General features: G+C 33.0%; 2 protein-coding genes across 2 annotated transcripts; one reads left to right on the plus strand and one right to left on the minus strand.

The window, feature by feature from the left end:
- LOC133190207 (histone H2A.V) lies at nt 1–2945 on the plus strand. The gene is made up of 5 exons (XM_061325704.1): nt 1–119; nt 256–333; nt 441–554; nt 2204–2333; nt 2547–2945. The coding sequence occupies exons 1-5, from the start codon at nt 117–119 to the stop codon at nt 2606–2608; spliced, it is 387 nt and encodes a 128-aa protein (XP_061181688.1). The 5' UTR covers nt 1–116; the 3' UTR covers nt 2609–2945.
- Nucleotides 2946–5737: 2792 nt separating this feature from the next.
- Nucleotides 5738–13946, minus strand: LOC133190208 (alpha-L-fucosidase-like). Its single transcript, XM_061325705.1, has 8 exons — nt 13568–13946; nt 13173–13279; nt 12372–12502; nt 10629–10762; nt 10223–10320; nt 9855–9987; nt 8897–9067; nt 5738–7589 (listed from the first exon to the last, which is right to left on the minus strand). The coding sequence occupies exons 1-8, from the start codon at nt 13921–13923 to the stop codon at nt 7334–7336; spliced, it is 1386 nt and encodes a 461-aa protein (XP_061181689.1). The 5' UTR covers nt 13924–13946; the 3' UTR covers nt 5738–7333.
- Nucleotides 13947–14368: the final 422 nt, after the last annotated feature.

Raw genomic sequence — 14368 nt, forward strand, 5'->3', positions numbered from 1 at the left:
TTGTTTTCATTTGCAGTTTACCCATTGGCTTATTTTATCACGTGACCTTGAACTGGCATATACTTTGGTGGCCTTCGTTAGCGTCGGTTTGAGATTGATTTCATCAGGCAGCAAAGATGGTAAGAAATCTTCAAATATCAGCACAAATTTAAACCATCGAGTAAATATCTATGCAAAATTGTATATAATACGAGTTGTGGCATAAGTGTTGAGTTTTTCTGGTGGAAATATATTCAGTGTAATGTTTATTTTTAGGCAGGAGGTAAAGCAGGTAAAGATTCCGGAAAAGCGAAGGCCAAGGCAGTTTCTCGTTCGGCTAGGGCAGGATTGCAGGTCAGTACATATACTATCATATTTTATTAAGATTGTATTTAATCCAGCGTTTGAGTTGCATTTTATTTTCATAACTTATTATCATTAGTTTTGCATATTTTTTGCAGTTCCCCGTAGGACGTATTCATAGACATTTGAAAAACAGAACTACAAGTCATGGACGTGTTGGAGCCACAGCTGCAGTTTACAGTGCCGCTATCCTCGAGTATCTTACAGCTGAGGTACGTCCAGTGCACGCAAATAATGTCTTCGTACCAATTTTGTTATCTGTTTTTTCCATGCAAAATTTTGGTTTGGGGTACCCCACTTTCAAAAGGTTGTAGCATCTTAAGCAAACGCCTGATTGTGCTAGGACCTAGTGCAGAATGTGCATTTAATGTATTTTTATTAGGTTTGCTCACAAAGAGCAGCTGTTTCATTCAATTATTTCAAGAAATTCGAGTTTTATGTCTTTGTTTACACTTTCTGTTTTCGCGGTTAAAATCCAATATGGCGGATGCACTATTATTGTTATGCATTGAGCGCCAAGTTATTCAAGCTGAAAGTTCTGATAAACAGATTTGAAATTTAAGTAATATTTGTTTTCGAAAGGATTACTCCCTCTTGCACAAGACATTTATTGTTGATGAAATTTTAATTCAGTATAGACTGGCAAACGTTCAAGTTATCTTGCAAACTCGAAAGTACAAGCTAAGATTTCCTGAAGTTATCGAGTATTGTTTCAAAAGAAATTATTATATTGCAATCTTTGTGTTATTCTTATAGTTTTAAAAAAATTTAAAGAATGGAAGTTTTTACAACATTTGGCTAGTACAGTTATTCAGTACAAATTTCAGGATAGATTTTTCAGTATAATGATGTACTTGATCGTTGTTTTTGGTGAAAAAAAGAGGAATCACGAATGCATATAATGACAACATATGAGAAACACTTTTGAAAATGGATAAATATATAAGGAATTAAGATTTGCATATTGAGTGTGTAATTGTTACATTTTTACTGGATAAGATGAGAGGAGAGATCCATAATCAGGGCTCGACATTAACGCTTGTCCGGTACCAGTGGGAAAAAAAAATGGACAAGTGAATATTGCTGGGCACTTGTCCAATTGGACAAGTGCATTTTTATGTTAATAAGTCTCTTAATATTTAAAAGAACGACTGTTGAAAGTTTACAGGTACTTTAAGATGGAAACCACAGGGACTTGAGACAATCTTAGCAAAATCGGGTATATAGTAGAGCCTTATTATACTATATACCCGATTTTGCTAAGATTGTCTCAAGTCCCTATGAAGGAAACAGTACATAAAGACCGAACTTCGATCCTGATGTAGATTGCTATGTAATTGAGTACACTCGATCGGGGTCGTAGTTCAATAATTGCATACTACTGGAAAGGCATGGAACTGACGAAGTTTGGATTCTGTTTTATCTCTAGTTTTTATGTGTTTGTTGTATTTATAAATAACATCATGCACATGTAATGGACTTTATTTTTAGTTTTTCAGTTAACAGTATTAGATCTTTATTGAAAATTTTTCGGACAAGTGAAGTTGAAGTTCGGACAAGTAAATGTCTTGGTCACTTGTCCGAATGGACAAGTAGGAAAAAAAAGTAATGTCGAGCCCTTACAATTGAAAATTATTGAAAAACAAGAAGTATTTTTGATGATGGACATCAGTTTACCTGTATCTGCGGTATAATTTATGGTGACTGACAGCATCTTGTTTGCTTCAATACTTGAACGTTTCCCTCATTTGTATTCAGTTTACAATGAATCCTAGATTCCATGAATGTATAACATGTTAAATATTGAAGGATAAACTACCAAAATGTTTGCATCTACAACTTATTGTTTGAATTTTGACAGGTGTTGGAGTTGGCAGGTAATGCTAGTAAGGATCTGAAGGTAAAGCGTATCACACCCCGTCACTTGCAGCTTGCCATCAGAGGGGATGAAGAATTGGACTCCTTAATTAAAGCTACTATTGCTGGTGGTGGTAAGTATATTTCCAGTCTTTCTCTTGAGTTTAAATGTTGTGTCAGCTATGTAAAGGTTGTACTTGTACTTGGGCCAATTCTTCTTGATAAAGACAAAAGTATTAGCTAACCATCTTAAATCAATGAAAAATACATTAACTGTAGTAAATACTACTTAAATTTTAATTGATACTTTATATGATTACTTTTAATGTTTGATTCTATTTCTTTAGGTGTCATTCCACATATTCACAAGTCACTCATTGGAAAGGGGAAGCAGAAAGCAGCGCAATAATGTGTTCATGTGAAAGATTAAGGGAGCTGAACAAAAGACTCTAGCTGAATGTTGTTTAAAAGTTTATATATATAGAGACTATGACTGTCATATAACTTAGCAGACATTTTTATCCTCATCACTCATCTCATGGACTCTCATTTCCTTGGTTTTTAGATTATAGTACCAGTGTTTGTGTCAGTTTTATTATTATTATTCATGTCCATTTATCATAAATAAATTTTAAAACCAACTATCTCTTTTAAAATAAAGTGACCAAGAGGATTGCTGTTTGATTGTAGTTGTATAGTTTGAAACGTGAGTTCAAGAATAAATTTGAATTACCAAATGTTAACAATGGCACACTTTTGTATACCATGGTGTAGAAGTTGCATGAAATTTTTTACAAGTGGAAAAGAAATGACTGGTGTTCTAGAAGTATAGATTTTAAAATTTATGGACTTTGTGGAAACCGAGAGATTTTCTGGAAGGTTGCAAAGAACAGGGGTGTACGAAGGGAGGACAGTCCCCCTCTCTGAGACAATGTTTCTCAAATTTTTGAAGATCATGGAAAAGTTTTATTTTTCAACAATTATGTTCTCAGTGATAACACAATTGATTCATTCTTTTTATTGAATAACATTGAGGGATAGTTTGTATTTCAGGTTGATTTTTAAAGGATCTTTAGTGGATGACATTGGATGCATTGCACTTTCTCCCTCATCTCTGCAGTTGATGATGAATATTTTTAAAGGATCTTTAGTAGAAAATGGGTCTATGGGAATTTAAGATATTTTGAAAATGAATGGGTCAACTCTTCATTCTACATAAATGTTAAAGGAGATGGGCGAACAAGGCGCGCAGAATGCCCATAGCTTCAGATGTATAAAAATCATAATCAGTTCGTGAATTTAGTATTGAGAGTAAAGTTCTCATTCTTGAAATTTGTGAAATTATGATTAACAAAACTTACCAGAGGAAAATTTTCTTGGCAAAAAATATTCTGTTAATAAAAATATAGTGTGGTATTCGTGGGGTTCGAACCCTAGCAATAAAAATCTTGAATATCATTTTCCTTTGAGGCTAACCGCTACGCTACACAGCTCTTTATGAATTGTGGCATTTAAATCATGTTTGTGATATGACCCTTGACTAAATGGACTTCCAAGTATTTTTAAGAAAGATGAAAATGTTGTGTCATTAAAGTGTAGTTTTAAGGTATAGTGGGTCTTTGCTCCATGTATTTGTTGACCAAAAAATACTTTTTCAGAAACTTTGAGGATAAACTGAGAAAAATATGGAGCAAAGACCCACTCAAATCGAAAAATTGTGTTTTAGTATGAGAAAATGATCCTTTTTTGCCCTCTCTAGTGTGTGTATGCTATTTCATTGGAAAATAATTTCAATCTTAGTGAGATTTTTATGAATTGTGGAGATTTTACATAAAGTACACTTTAATTTTAGATGAAATACAGAAAATTTTGAAATAATCGAGATTTAATTTTTCACCTTCATGTTTGTTGCACTATATAGGCATTGCGCTCGCCTTGTTCGCCCATCTTCTTATGGAAAAATGAATGTAAAATCTATTTAATATGTTTCAAAAATAGAGTCTGAACCCATTCTATATGAAAATTTTTTTTCTGGAAAAAAATTGTATACTTCTACAAACCTATTTATTTAGATCACACCGATTCACTCAAGATACAATAAAGTGGCATAGTGATTAAGATGTTTAATATTATGCTCTTGGAGTGAGTTTGAATCGTGAATGAGGCAATTTTTTTGTTCTATCGTGTAATGAGAGAATCAAATGTGTAAAGAATATGAAACGCAATTCTGAAAAAATATAAATCTTCTATGAACTTTTAGAACTGAGAAACATCTCGTCTCAGATCAGGGGATTGTCCTCGCCCTGGACACCTCCATTCTTTACAATGCAACAAAATTTGGATAAAAAGGAGTGAAAAAACCCTTGTACCATATTGACTTTGGAAGGATGGCAAAATTTTTGGAGTGATAAAACTTAATGAGTTGGTGCATCTTGGGATGTTCATTGCATTAGATTTATATGTCCAATGGATGAATGACCAGGTTCAAGTAGTTTAATAGCCGGCAATTTTTTGCTTTGCTGGTCAGAGACCAGAAGAGCCATAGTAAGGTGTCTGTCTAGCTGTCTGTTCATCTGTAAACAAGTTTTCAAAATTCTATTTGTACAGTTTTGGTCCGATTTCAAAATAACTTGGCACACAAGTAGACCTCAATAAGATGTATACAGAAAATATTTGCCTGAAAAGTTACCTACCAAGCTCCATGTTTTTGATGACTTGTTTCCCAAAATATGTAGGATATATTTAACACAACAGATATTTTCAGACGTAATATTTTATCAAGTAGATTAGTTCTACCAGTGCACGGCGTACAGACACAATGATCAAAAGTTGTCTCTTTTGTACTCTACTGGTCCTTCGGTTAAGGAGGTAACTCAGTGAGGACAGCAATTCAACAGAGCCTGGGCAACTTCTTTTGAGAGCAAAGAAACCACTAAACAAAAAAGAGATTATAATAGCCCTTGATTTTTCCTCATCCTTGCTCCCTTGCTTTGTCCCCCCCCCCCCCCCACTAAGTTTCTTTTTCTCGGTTTCAACCTTAGACTGCCTCAGATTAAATGACTTAATATTTACATTTTCAAATATTTTTCCTTATGATCCTTTGCAAATTGGAAAAAGTTCATGTTCTCATGAACTACCTTCGAATGAGTAAGAATATTTCCATTGTGATGTGATTGAAGTAAAAATATAGTGCCTTTTTTTTCTTCAAAAATGATCGTTGTATGACAAAGATATGTGGCAAGTCATCAGAAAAATAATGTAAATATATGAATTTATTTTTGAGAATTCATGAGGTACGTGAACTACACGCTTCACGAAATATGCCGGCGTAAAGCGTCGAAGTTCATGTCCTCATGAATTCTCAAAAATTAAATTCATCTCTTAAGAAAATCACAGTTTCTCTTTTGATAATGCTTGGCAAGATTACTTGGAAATCAAGGAAATCAATCATTCTAAGAAAGACAATTAAATGTATACATGTTTTAGAAATAGCTTAATTCATCTTGTTATTAATCTCCAATATTAAAGGATTTAGACATTTACTGAGAGAAAGAAAAGAATACATAATTTATTCAGCATATTCTAGATATTGATGATATTGCATAATAATTGGAATGTAATTATAAAGGATAAGTAATGTTTTGTCTTCAATTGAATAATTTACATTCATCTTATCTAGAGACATATACACTGTATATACCTTATAAGAAGAATTCTTAGCAAGGATTAAATTTTGGCATTATTAGTGAGGGTGTTCAGATTGCTAAAATTGAATATCGCTAATATTTAAATGCATACTGGTTGTAATAGCTTCTTTTGTTGGCATTATAAAATTAAAAAATAAAATTACTTCTCGCTAAAAATATATACCAATTTTTAAGGATAAATCGCTAAATTTGTGTCCCACTAAAAATTCCACTTATACAGTATGTTAATATACAGTAATAAAAATTTGTTCTAAACAGAAAGTCAGTATCACTTTGGTGAACACTGTGGTATCAAAAACACTGAGAAATTAAGTTGTGTATGTAGAATATTAATGCTAAGTATACAATAATAATAAAGAAAGAGAATAGTATACATTTACTTTTCCAATATTGCCCATACTGTCTGCTTTTCCTAACACTCTATTAGCAAAGGGAAATTTAATGGATTTTTAATTACCATATTAACTACATTATTTAAATCATGCAATTACAAAATAGTACCTTAATTACAATAACACAACACTAGAGGCTTAAAAAATATAAGCATTTGCAAATATTATATCACATTACAATTCTTATTCATTATCCAAATTGGTTTTGTTTTCACACTAAAGTTACACATAATACTGTCTACATTTTTTGTGATGATGCGCGCTGTTTGATGCTTTTTTTTTTTTAATTTTCAACTGAGTTTGGTGCCCCTTACAAGTACGTGTATAAATATAACATATCTGTATAAATACATTATTATATCACTTGTTAAAAAAATCACAGGACTCATTGATATAAACATTTTTTTTCAATCACAGAAAACATACACTATGTACATATAACTGATGAACTTTATGACTAATGAACTTTGTGATGTCACTGTTATAGATTTTTTTTAAATTGTACCTTGAATAAATCATGTACCTTGGATAAATCATTGAACAGAGTTACATAAAAGGAACAAAACTGAACAGGCAACATAACATACACTGAACTTTTAAAAAAAAGGTTTCAATGTATTAAAGTTCATATCAATTACCGTATAACAGGAAGTGACACGAAATCATGAGGATAATTTCTGAAAACTACTTCCTCTCAAAATAATGCAAGTCTGTATCTTTGTGAAAAGAAAATTGACTGAAAAATACAATTCATAGTATAAATATACAGAAAGAAAACATAATATACATGTAAATAAAATCAATATTTATGTCTAATATATATGTACCTTTCTCATAATACCTGTTTTTTTTTCAAGTGAGATTGTCTTTATCATAAATAACTGACATAACAATTTACTTTTCTACCAATATGCTAAATAAATCACAGTGGAGAATAATAAGAATGTTAATCTACAATGAGAAGTAACTTTCAAAGTCAACCTTGTGCAGGTTTTACAAGGCACTATAATAAAGAGAATCTAAAATAGAACCACTTCAATTTTTGAGTCCTATCAGTTTAAACACCCAAGCATCCTGACTTGGAATTTTGTCAAAAGGTATAACCGGTATCTGAATGACCAATCCACTACCAGTATTGGGTTTCCAGCTGAAATTGCCTTGGTAACCAAGCATGGAAACCACGGTTGTTGTAGATGTAACAGGTGCCCCAAGCAATAGCTGGTTTGCTTTGGGCCAACTCAAGACTATGGCATATACAGCAATACCCTGTGATGTTTTCTTTGATGTGTACCTGTTTATAAATCATAATACAATATGACTGTACATTTAAGGTTAATTAAGCACACTTATGAAGGACACTATACCCTTTACATTTAAAATTGGACTTTTCTTAAGAAACCAAGGAAGAAAATCATAAAAGTGAGTTATTTAATTTAAGTGTTGCTTATATATCTTTCATTAAATCATGTTTTTCCTATATATGAAATACCACCTTGCATTCTAGATCTAAAAATTTTGATGCCCTGCCCAGCGTTCATTGGTATTGCAACATGAAAAAAAATGTACTTTCTAAATGAGGAATAGTGAAATCCTGCAAGGTCACAGGGAAAGTTAAGGTCAGAAAATTATGACACATTTAAATAGCTCTCCCCAGTCTGTAATATTGTATGAAATTCGATAAAAATATCTTGAATAATTTCTTTAAAACCGAGTTTTAAACACAATAAATGGTAAGGTCAACGGGAAGGTCAATGTAAAAAATTTGGACACAATTGAATAGTTCTCACCAATATGTATCAGTATATGTGTTAAGATAAAAATATCTAATATATAGCTAAATGCATAATAAAATAAGATCAAGGCCATAGGAAAGGTAAGGGTAAAAAAATTTGAAGCAGTTGAATAGTCTTCCAATACATATAAGCATATAAAGTTTGATAAATATATCTTCAATAACTTCTTTGAAACTGAGCTAATGTCAATGTTAAAGGGAAGGTCAAGGTAAAAAATTATGATGCATTTGAATGGCACTTATCAATATGTGTCAGCATATATATTGTTTCATAAACATATCTGGTCAAATGGAAGGTTAAGATTAGAAAATTTGATGCAATTGAATAGCTCTCACCAATATGTATAAGCATATGAAGTTTGATATAAAATATCTTGAATATATTTCTTTGAAACTGAATTAAACACACAAAGTGTTACTGATGGACAGGTGGAAGGATGGAAGACAGACATGACAAACACTATATTCCCTGGCCATATTCATGGTGGAGCATAAAAAAGCTTTGCCCTGTAATAACAATGCTATCCTCGGAACAATACCCAGATGTATATGTACATGTATCAATGACACTGTACAAGCTAGTATATTGCTGTGGAGTGTGTACTGTGTTTTAGTTTCCAAACCATAAAATCAGTTGTTTCTATGAATAACTTAATAAATTTTTAACAAGAAATCTATTTTAATACAGCTGAAAATGCCTCCCACCAGCTCATGGTGCCCTTATGGATTGTATATGTCAATCATATTCCAAGTATGAGTAACAGAAATTCTCCATCAAACATTTGTTTAATTATTGTGATCCGTACCACACATCCGGAGTGACAGTATCATTCTGGTGACTCCAGGGCACAGATTCATAGATGGCCTCTCCATTCACTCCCAGCCACTGACCCATTTGTTTTAGGCGTTCCTCAAATACAGGTGCAATCCGCCCGTCATGTGTTGGTCCTATGTTGATGAGCACATTTCCTCCACAACTGATAAAAAACAATATAAGAGGTTTATTGAACGGACACCATACTTTATTACTGCTTCAGGATTCACTATTTTGAACATATGTCATTATTTTGAACATTCATCTCCCAAAATTTTAGGCCCTAGCACTCACTCAATCTGCTACTACTTTACTTTTGAGATCACATGATCACTTGCTCATGACTTTTGTTATAAAAAGATAACCCTATCAGTAGTAGATAAGAGAATGTATAACTCATAACTCTTCAACTGATCTATGGGTGAAAGCTAATCAAATGGAGCCTTGTCAGTTATACCAACTGCCAAGTTTTACAACTGATTTTAATAGCATCTACATGCATAGTTGTTTAAAGGGCATAAACTCTATAGTTGATCTCATGAAAACACATTTACCAGAAATTAAAAAAAAGATAAAATTATATGATTGACTTAAAAGAAACAAGGGTATCGCAAAGCGGAGCATCTCCTCATAGCTGTAGCTATGCAAAGGTAGCTATGCAAAGAGAGCTAACTCTGTAAGTGACCTAACATTTGTAGCTATGTAAAGGGAAGTACCCTCTGTATAAACGATGCAATATAAAGGGAGCTAACTCTGTAACTGACCTAACAATTGTAGCTATTCAAAGGGAGCTAAATCTGTAACTGACTTAAGTTGTAGCTATGTAAAGGGAGCTAACCTCTTGAACTGTCCTAACAATTATAGCTATGTAAAGGGAGCTAACTCTGTAACTGACTTAACAGTTGTACTTAGGTAAAGGGATCTAACTCTATAACTACTCTTTGACTGACCTTACAGTTGTAGCTATGACTTTTGCTATGTCTTTCATTGTGAGGTAATCAGTAATGATTGCCCTTCTGCGGTATCCCCAGGAAAACTTGTCAATGGTCATTGCATTCTCCCACTTCCTCGTCTGCAATTTTCCTAAACAAACAAATAAATAAGAAGAAATAAATTTTTGAAACACAAAAATACACTTGTCTTTTTTTCCCAGCTTTAATCCACACCTTTATTAAACCATTTGTAAACATATGTCCTCAACAGTTCCTATAGATGGTCATTTCTACTGATGTCTACTGAAGTCAAAGTATAAACTTGGGTTGGGTTCTTTACATTTTATTCATTTAATTAACAGGCACATTTACCTAGTTACACATACCTGGATTGAATCTGTCATCACAATTCAAAAACCCTCCATGTTTACACCTGATGTTATTTCCCCATCGATCATTTACAGCCACTGTGTCTTTCACTGGACTAAAACATGGTTTTAAAAAGTGTATTCATCCCAAAGAAATCTTATTACAGTCAGTCAATGAATGATACTTCCTAAGACTATTCAAAATAAGGAATAAACAAATCGTATGGAAAAAAATTATTGGCCTACTGAATATGAATAAAAAGTAATCAGTGATCTGCATTTATAAATGGATTGACATGTCTAAAGATACCAAATTCATTATGTTCATTTCAAGAAATAGTAAAACTTCAAAGAGTGATAAACCTCGAAGAAAAGTCCTTCTTTTCATTACATAACCATGCCAGAAATTGTGTAGCATTCCTACCTTTCATTATACAGCCATGCCAGAAATTGTGTAGCATTCCAGTATGTGTCTGTTGTTTCCCAGTCTCCATCTGACCAAACTATGTCAGGTTTATATCTGTTAACAAGTTCATACAGCTCTGGCATTGTCTTTGTCTGAATAAAATGTAAAAAAAAAAAAAAACAAGATGTGTTTGTGAAACACTGATGCCCCCGTATGGCAGCTTATGGCGAAGGGTAAAGTTTCTTCAAATGTAAGTCAAAATCCAGGCCAAAAGATAAAAAATGTTGATACCCAAAGAAAGGTCTTGTCTCGAGGAATACACCTGTGAAATTTGAAAGACCTAGATACAACTGTTCAAAAGTTATGGCAAAGGTTAAAGTTTTTTAAATAAAAGTCAAACATCAAGGTCAAGGTCAAAGTGGTTGGTATCCAAATGAAGATCTTGTCACAAGGATTACACCTGTGAAGTATGAAAGCCCTAGCACCAACCATTCAAAAGTTATGGCCAAGGTTAGAGTTTTTCAAAAGTAGGTCAAACTCCTAGGTCAAGGTCAAAGGGTCAAAGTGGTTGGTATCCAAAGGAAGATCTTGTCACAAGGATTACATATGTGAAGTATGAAAGCCCTAGCATCAACCATTCAAAAGTTATGGCCAAGGTTAAAGTTTTTCAAAAGTAGGTCAAACTCCTAGGTCAAGGTCAAAAGGTCAAAGTGGTGGTTGGTATCCAAAGAAAGGTCTTGTCGCAAGGATTACATATGTGAAGTATGAAAGCCCTAGCTGCAACCATTCAAAAGTTATGGCCAAGGTTAAGTTTTTCAAAAGTAGGTCAAACTCCTAGGTCAAGGTCAAAGGATCAAAGTGGTTGATATCCAGAGGAAGGTCTTGTCACAAGGAATACACATGTGAAGTTTGAAACCCTAAGCACCAACTGTTCAAAAGTTATGGCCAAGGTTAAAGTTTTTCAAAAGTAGATCAAACTCCAAGGTCAAGATCAAAAGGTCAAAGTTGCTGGTATCCAAAGGAAGGCCTTGTCACAAAGAATACACATGTGAAGTTTGAAACCCCAAGCACCAACTGTTCAAAAGTTATGGCCAAGGTTAAAGTCTCATAAAATTTTGCAAAAGTGGGTCAAACTCCAAGGTCAAGGTCAAAAGGTCAAATATGATGGTACCCAAAGAAAGGTCTTCTCACAGGGAATACACACGTGAAATATGAAAGTCATAGCTCCAACCAATAAAAAGTTACGGGCAAGGTTAAAGTTGACAACAGACAGACAGACAAACAGACAAACGGACAAACAGACAAACAGACAGACAGGACAAAAACAATATACCCCCGGGATCTTTCGATTGGGCATAAAAAAAGCTTGTATGCATGTACATAACTTATACGCCCTACAGGTAACTGTAATGGTTTATAAATGAAATTTAAATTCTACTCCTGGGAAAAAAAAAAAACAATTAACAACAACATAAGATAGAAACTTTTTAATTAACAATCAAGAACAATTTGGTGCAGCTATGATTCATTTACCAAATGAGAAAAATGATATATACAGAGATATTTTACTAAAATTTCTGTGAATTTTTTAAAAAATGTTGATTTTAATGCATGCCAATTTTTAACTTTATAATACTAAAGAAACAAAATATATTGAAAATGTTCACATTTTTCTGGGACAACCCTTGTAAAATGTAAATACATAAACAGAATTCAATGTAATACAGCTTCCCTCACTGTAGCTCTTCTGTTGGTGCTTACCCTGACAAAGTCCTGTGTTGTGTAGTTATTGGCCTTGTCTTTCTCATAAAGTGGGTGAAACCACTCAAATAAGGAATGGTACAGTCCAAAATGAATATCCGTCTTATTTTTTATTGAGTCTGCTAATTCTCCTGAAAAAAGATAGTTATGAAACATGAACTTACTCTATATACATGTTTCTCGATATAAAACACACATTTCCATGTCCAATATACTGTAGATCACAAAATTTTTGTGGCACCTTAATTTCGTAAAGAAAGTTATTATTGATTTATAAGCAAGACAAAAGTTTTCAGGAATGGTGGTTGTGTAATCTTTAATGATAAAAATATACATAATAATGAAATTTTTGTAAGCAGTTAGTTTCACGAAATTGCATGAAAATAAAGTTCTTTCCAATGCAAAGCGATTTGCAGTAAGTGTAAATGCATATATATTGTTTATCTTTCAATTCCACATCACAAACTTGGGAGGAATTATACAAGTGTAAATTATGTGCTGAACCAATCTAATTAAAATTAGACTTTTTATCTTGGGCTTTTTATCTTGGGCTTCATTGTTCTGCATTTGTCGCTGAAGAAAGGAGCGACAAATAGATTAGTGAAGAGTGAGCTGAAAGGTCTAATTTTATTTACTAGATTGGTGCTGCACTTGGAGAAAACAACAAAAATTTAAATGGTCTTATTGTTCCACAAGTCTATACCAATAACTCATTCAAGACATTGTAAGAAAACATCAGTTCTTTTTTTTAACTAGACCTCATTATGAGAATATATACTACAGAGCAATCATCAGACTAACCCACTATATCTCTGTTAGGTCCCACATCACCAGAATTCCAGTTAAAAGAATATTTGGATGGCCAGTTACAGAAACCTTCATGATGCTTGCTTACAAACACAATGTACCTGCAGGTAAAAATCATGTATTGTTGCTGTTGGATTTTATGAAGAAGACTGATTTAGTGAAATTAATGCATAAATGTACATTTTTACTGATAAACATAAATGATAACAGACTATTCTTCATCTTATGATAACATAACAGAAAGTAGAGTACATTAGAAACCGGTGTTGTGTCATTACTGTTCATCCTACAACTTATCGTATTTACAAAGTAGTTTCTTATTTATAAGTCAGCCAACAATAAGTGTTATGACTTTTTTATATTGTAATTTTCAAAGATAAATTTTTTACTTTGCTCCTGAGGCCTGGAATGTTTGGGCCCACTGGTCAGCATTAAAAAACTCAGCAGTGAATTTAGGTGCAAAATCGGCGTAAGTAAAATCTGGCGGGTAATTCTTTTCCATGAAGTCTACAACACCAGGTACTTTTTGTCCCTTCCATGACCACCAAAACCATTCTGACGAATAACTGGGAACAGAAAACACCCCCCAGTGGATAAAGATCCCTATTTTTGATTTATCGTACCAATCCGGTAGAGGACGCGAGTCAAGAGAAGCCCAGTTTGGCTCATATTTAGCACTGAATGTCTTAAATATGTTAGAAAGTATCAAAAGCGATATATAAATGATAATTAATTGAAACCGCATTGCTATTCAGTTTACACTAATTTAGTCAGCAGTCATATGTTTGTTTCCGTCACATGATCTGCTAAAAATATTTTGGATCTCGAGCCCGTAACAATGGACTCGAAATCGGTTCGCAAAAATGTTTAATAGTGTTAATATTTAACATTTAAAGTACGTCCACAGGTAGGATTCAAAAGAAAAATATTCAGAGCAGAAAAAGCATGCGATACTCTTATTGCAAGACTCTATACATTTAGCTAGCTTTTCTGTGCATTTTTTAAATACTTTAATTTTCAGTGAATTGGAGATAATGGATAGAAATGTATCACCATCAAATTACTTTTTCAAGATGGAGACTAACATTAATGAATATGAATTATGTTGGAGACAAATGTAACATATAGGCCTTTCAGTCTAAAATTTATAATTATAAATGTCTCTTTTTTTTCTTTTTTTTTTGAAAAAT

Source organism: Saccostrea echinata, unplaced genomic scaffold, assembly GCF_033153115.1.
Source record: "Saccostrea echinata isolate AGI-Se365-2 ecotype Australia unplaced genomic scaffold, CSIRO_AGI_Sech_v1 ptg000022l, whole genome shotgun sequence".
Taxonomy (NCBI): Eukaryota; Metazoa; Mollusca; class Bivalvia; order Ostreida; family Ostreidae; genus Saccostrea; species Saccostrea echinata.

Excerpts from the sequence above, each read along its gene's own strand:
- LOC133190207 (XM_061325704.1), top strand. Across the intron at positions 334-440 it reads CGGCTAGGGCAGGATTGCAG|TTCCCCGTAGGACGTATTCA; the intron begins GTCAGTACATAT and ends TATTTTTTGCAG. Across the intron at positions 2,334-2,546 it reads AGCTACTATTGCTGGTGGTG|GTGTCATTCCACATATTCAC; the intron begins GTAAGTATATTT and ends CTATTTCTTTAG.
- LOC133190208 (XM_061325705.1), bottom strand. The coding sequence starts at position 13,923 with ATGCGGTTTCAATTAATTATCATTTATATATCGCTTTTGATACTTTCT. Across the intron at positions 13,280-13,567 it reads TTCCAGGCCTCAGGAGCAAA|GTACATTGTGTTTGTAAGCA; the intron begins GTAAAAAATTTA and ends TTTTACCTGCAG. Across the intron at positions 9,988-10,222 it reads TGATGACAGATTCAATCCAG|GAAAATTGCAGACGAGGAAG; the intron begins GTATGTGTAACT and ends TTGTTTGTTTAG.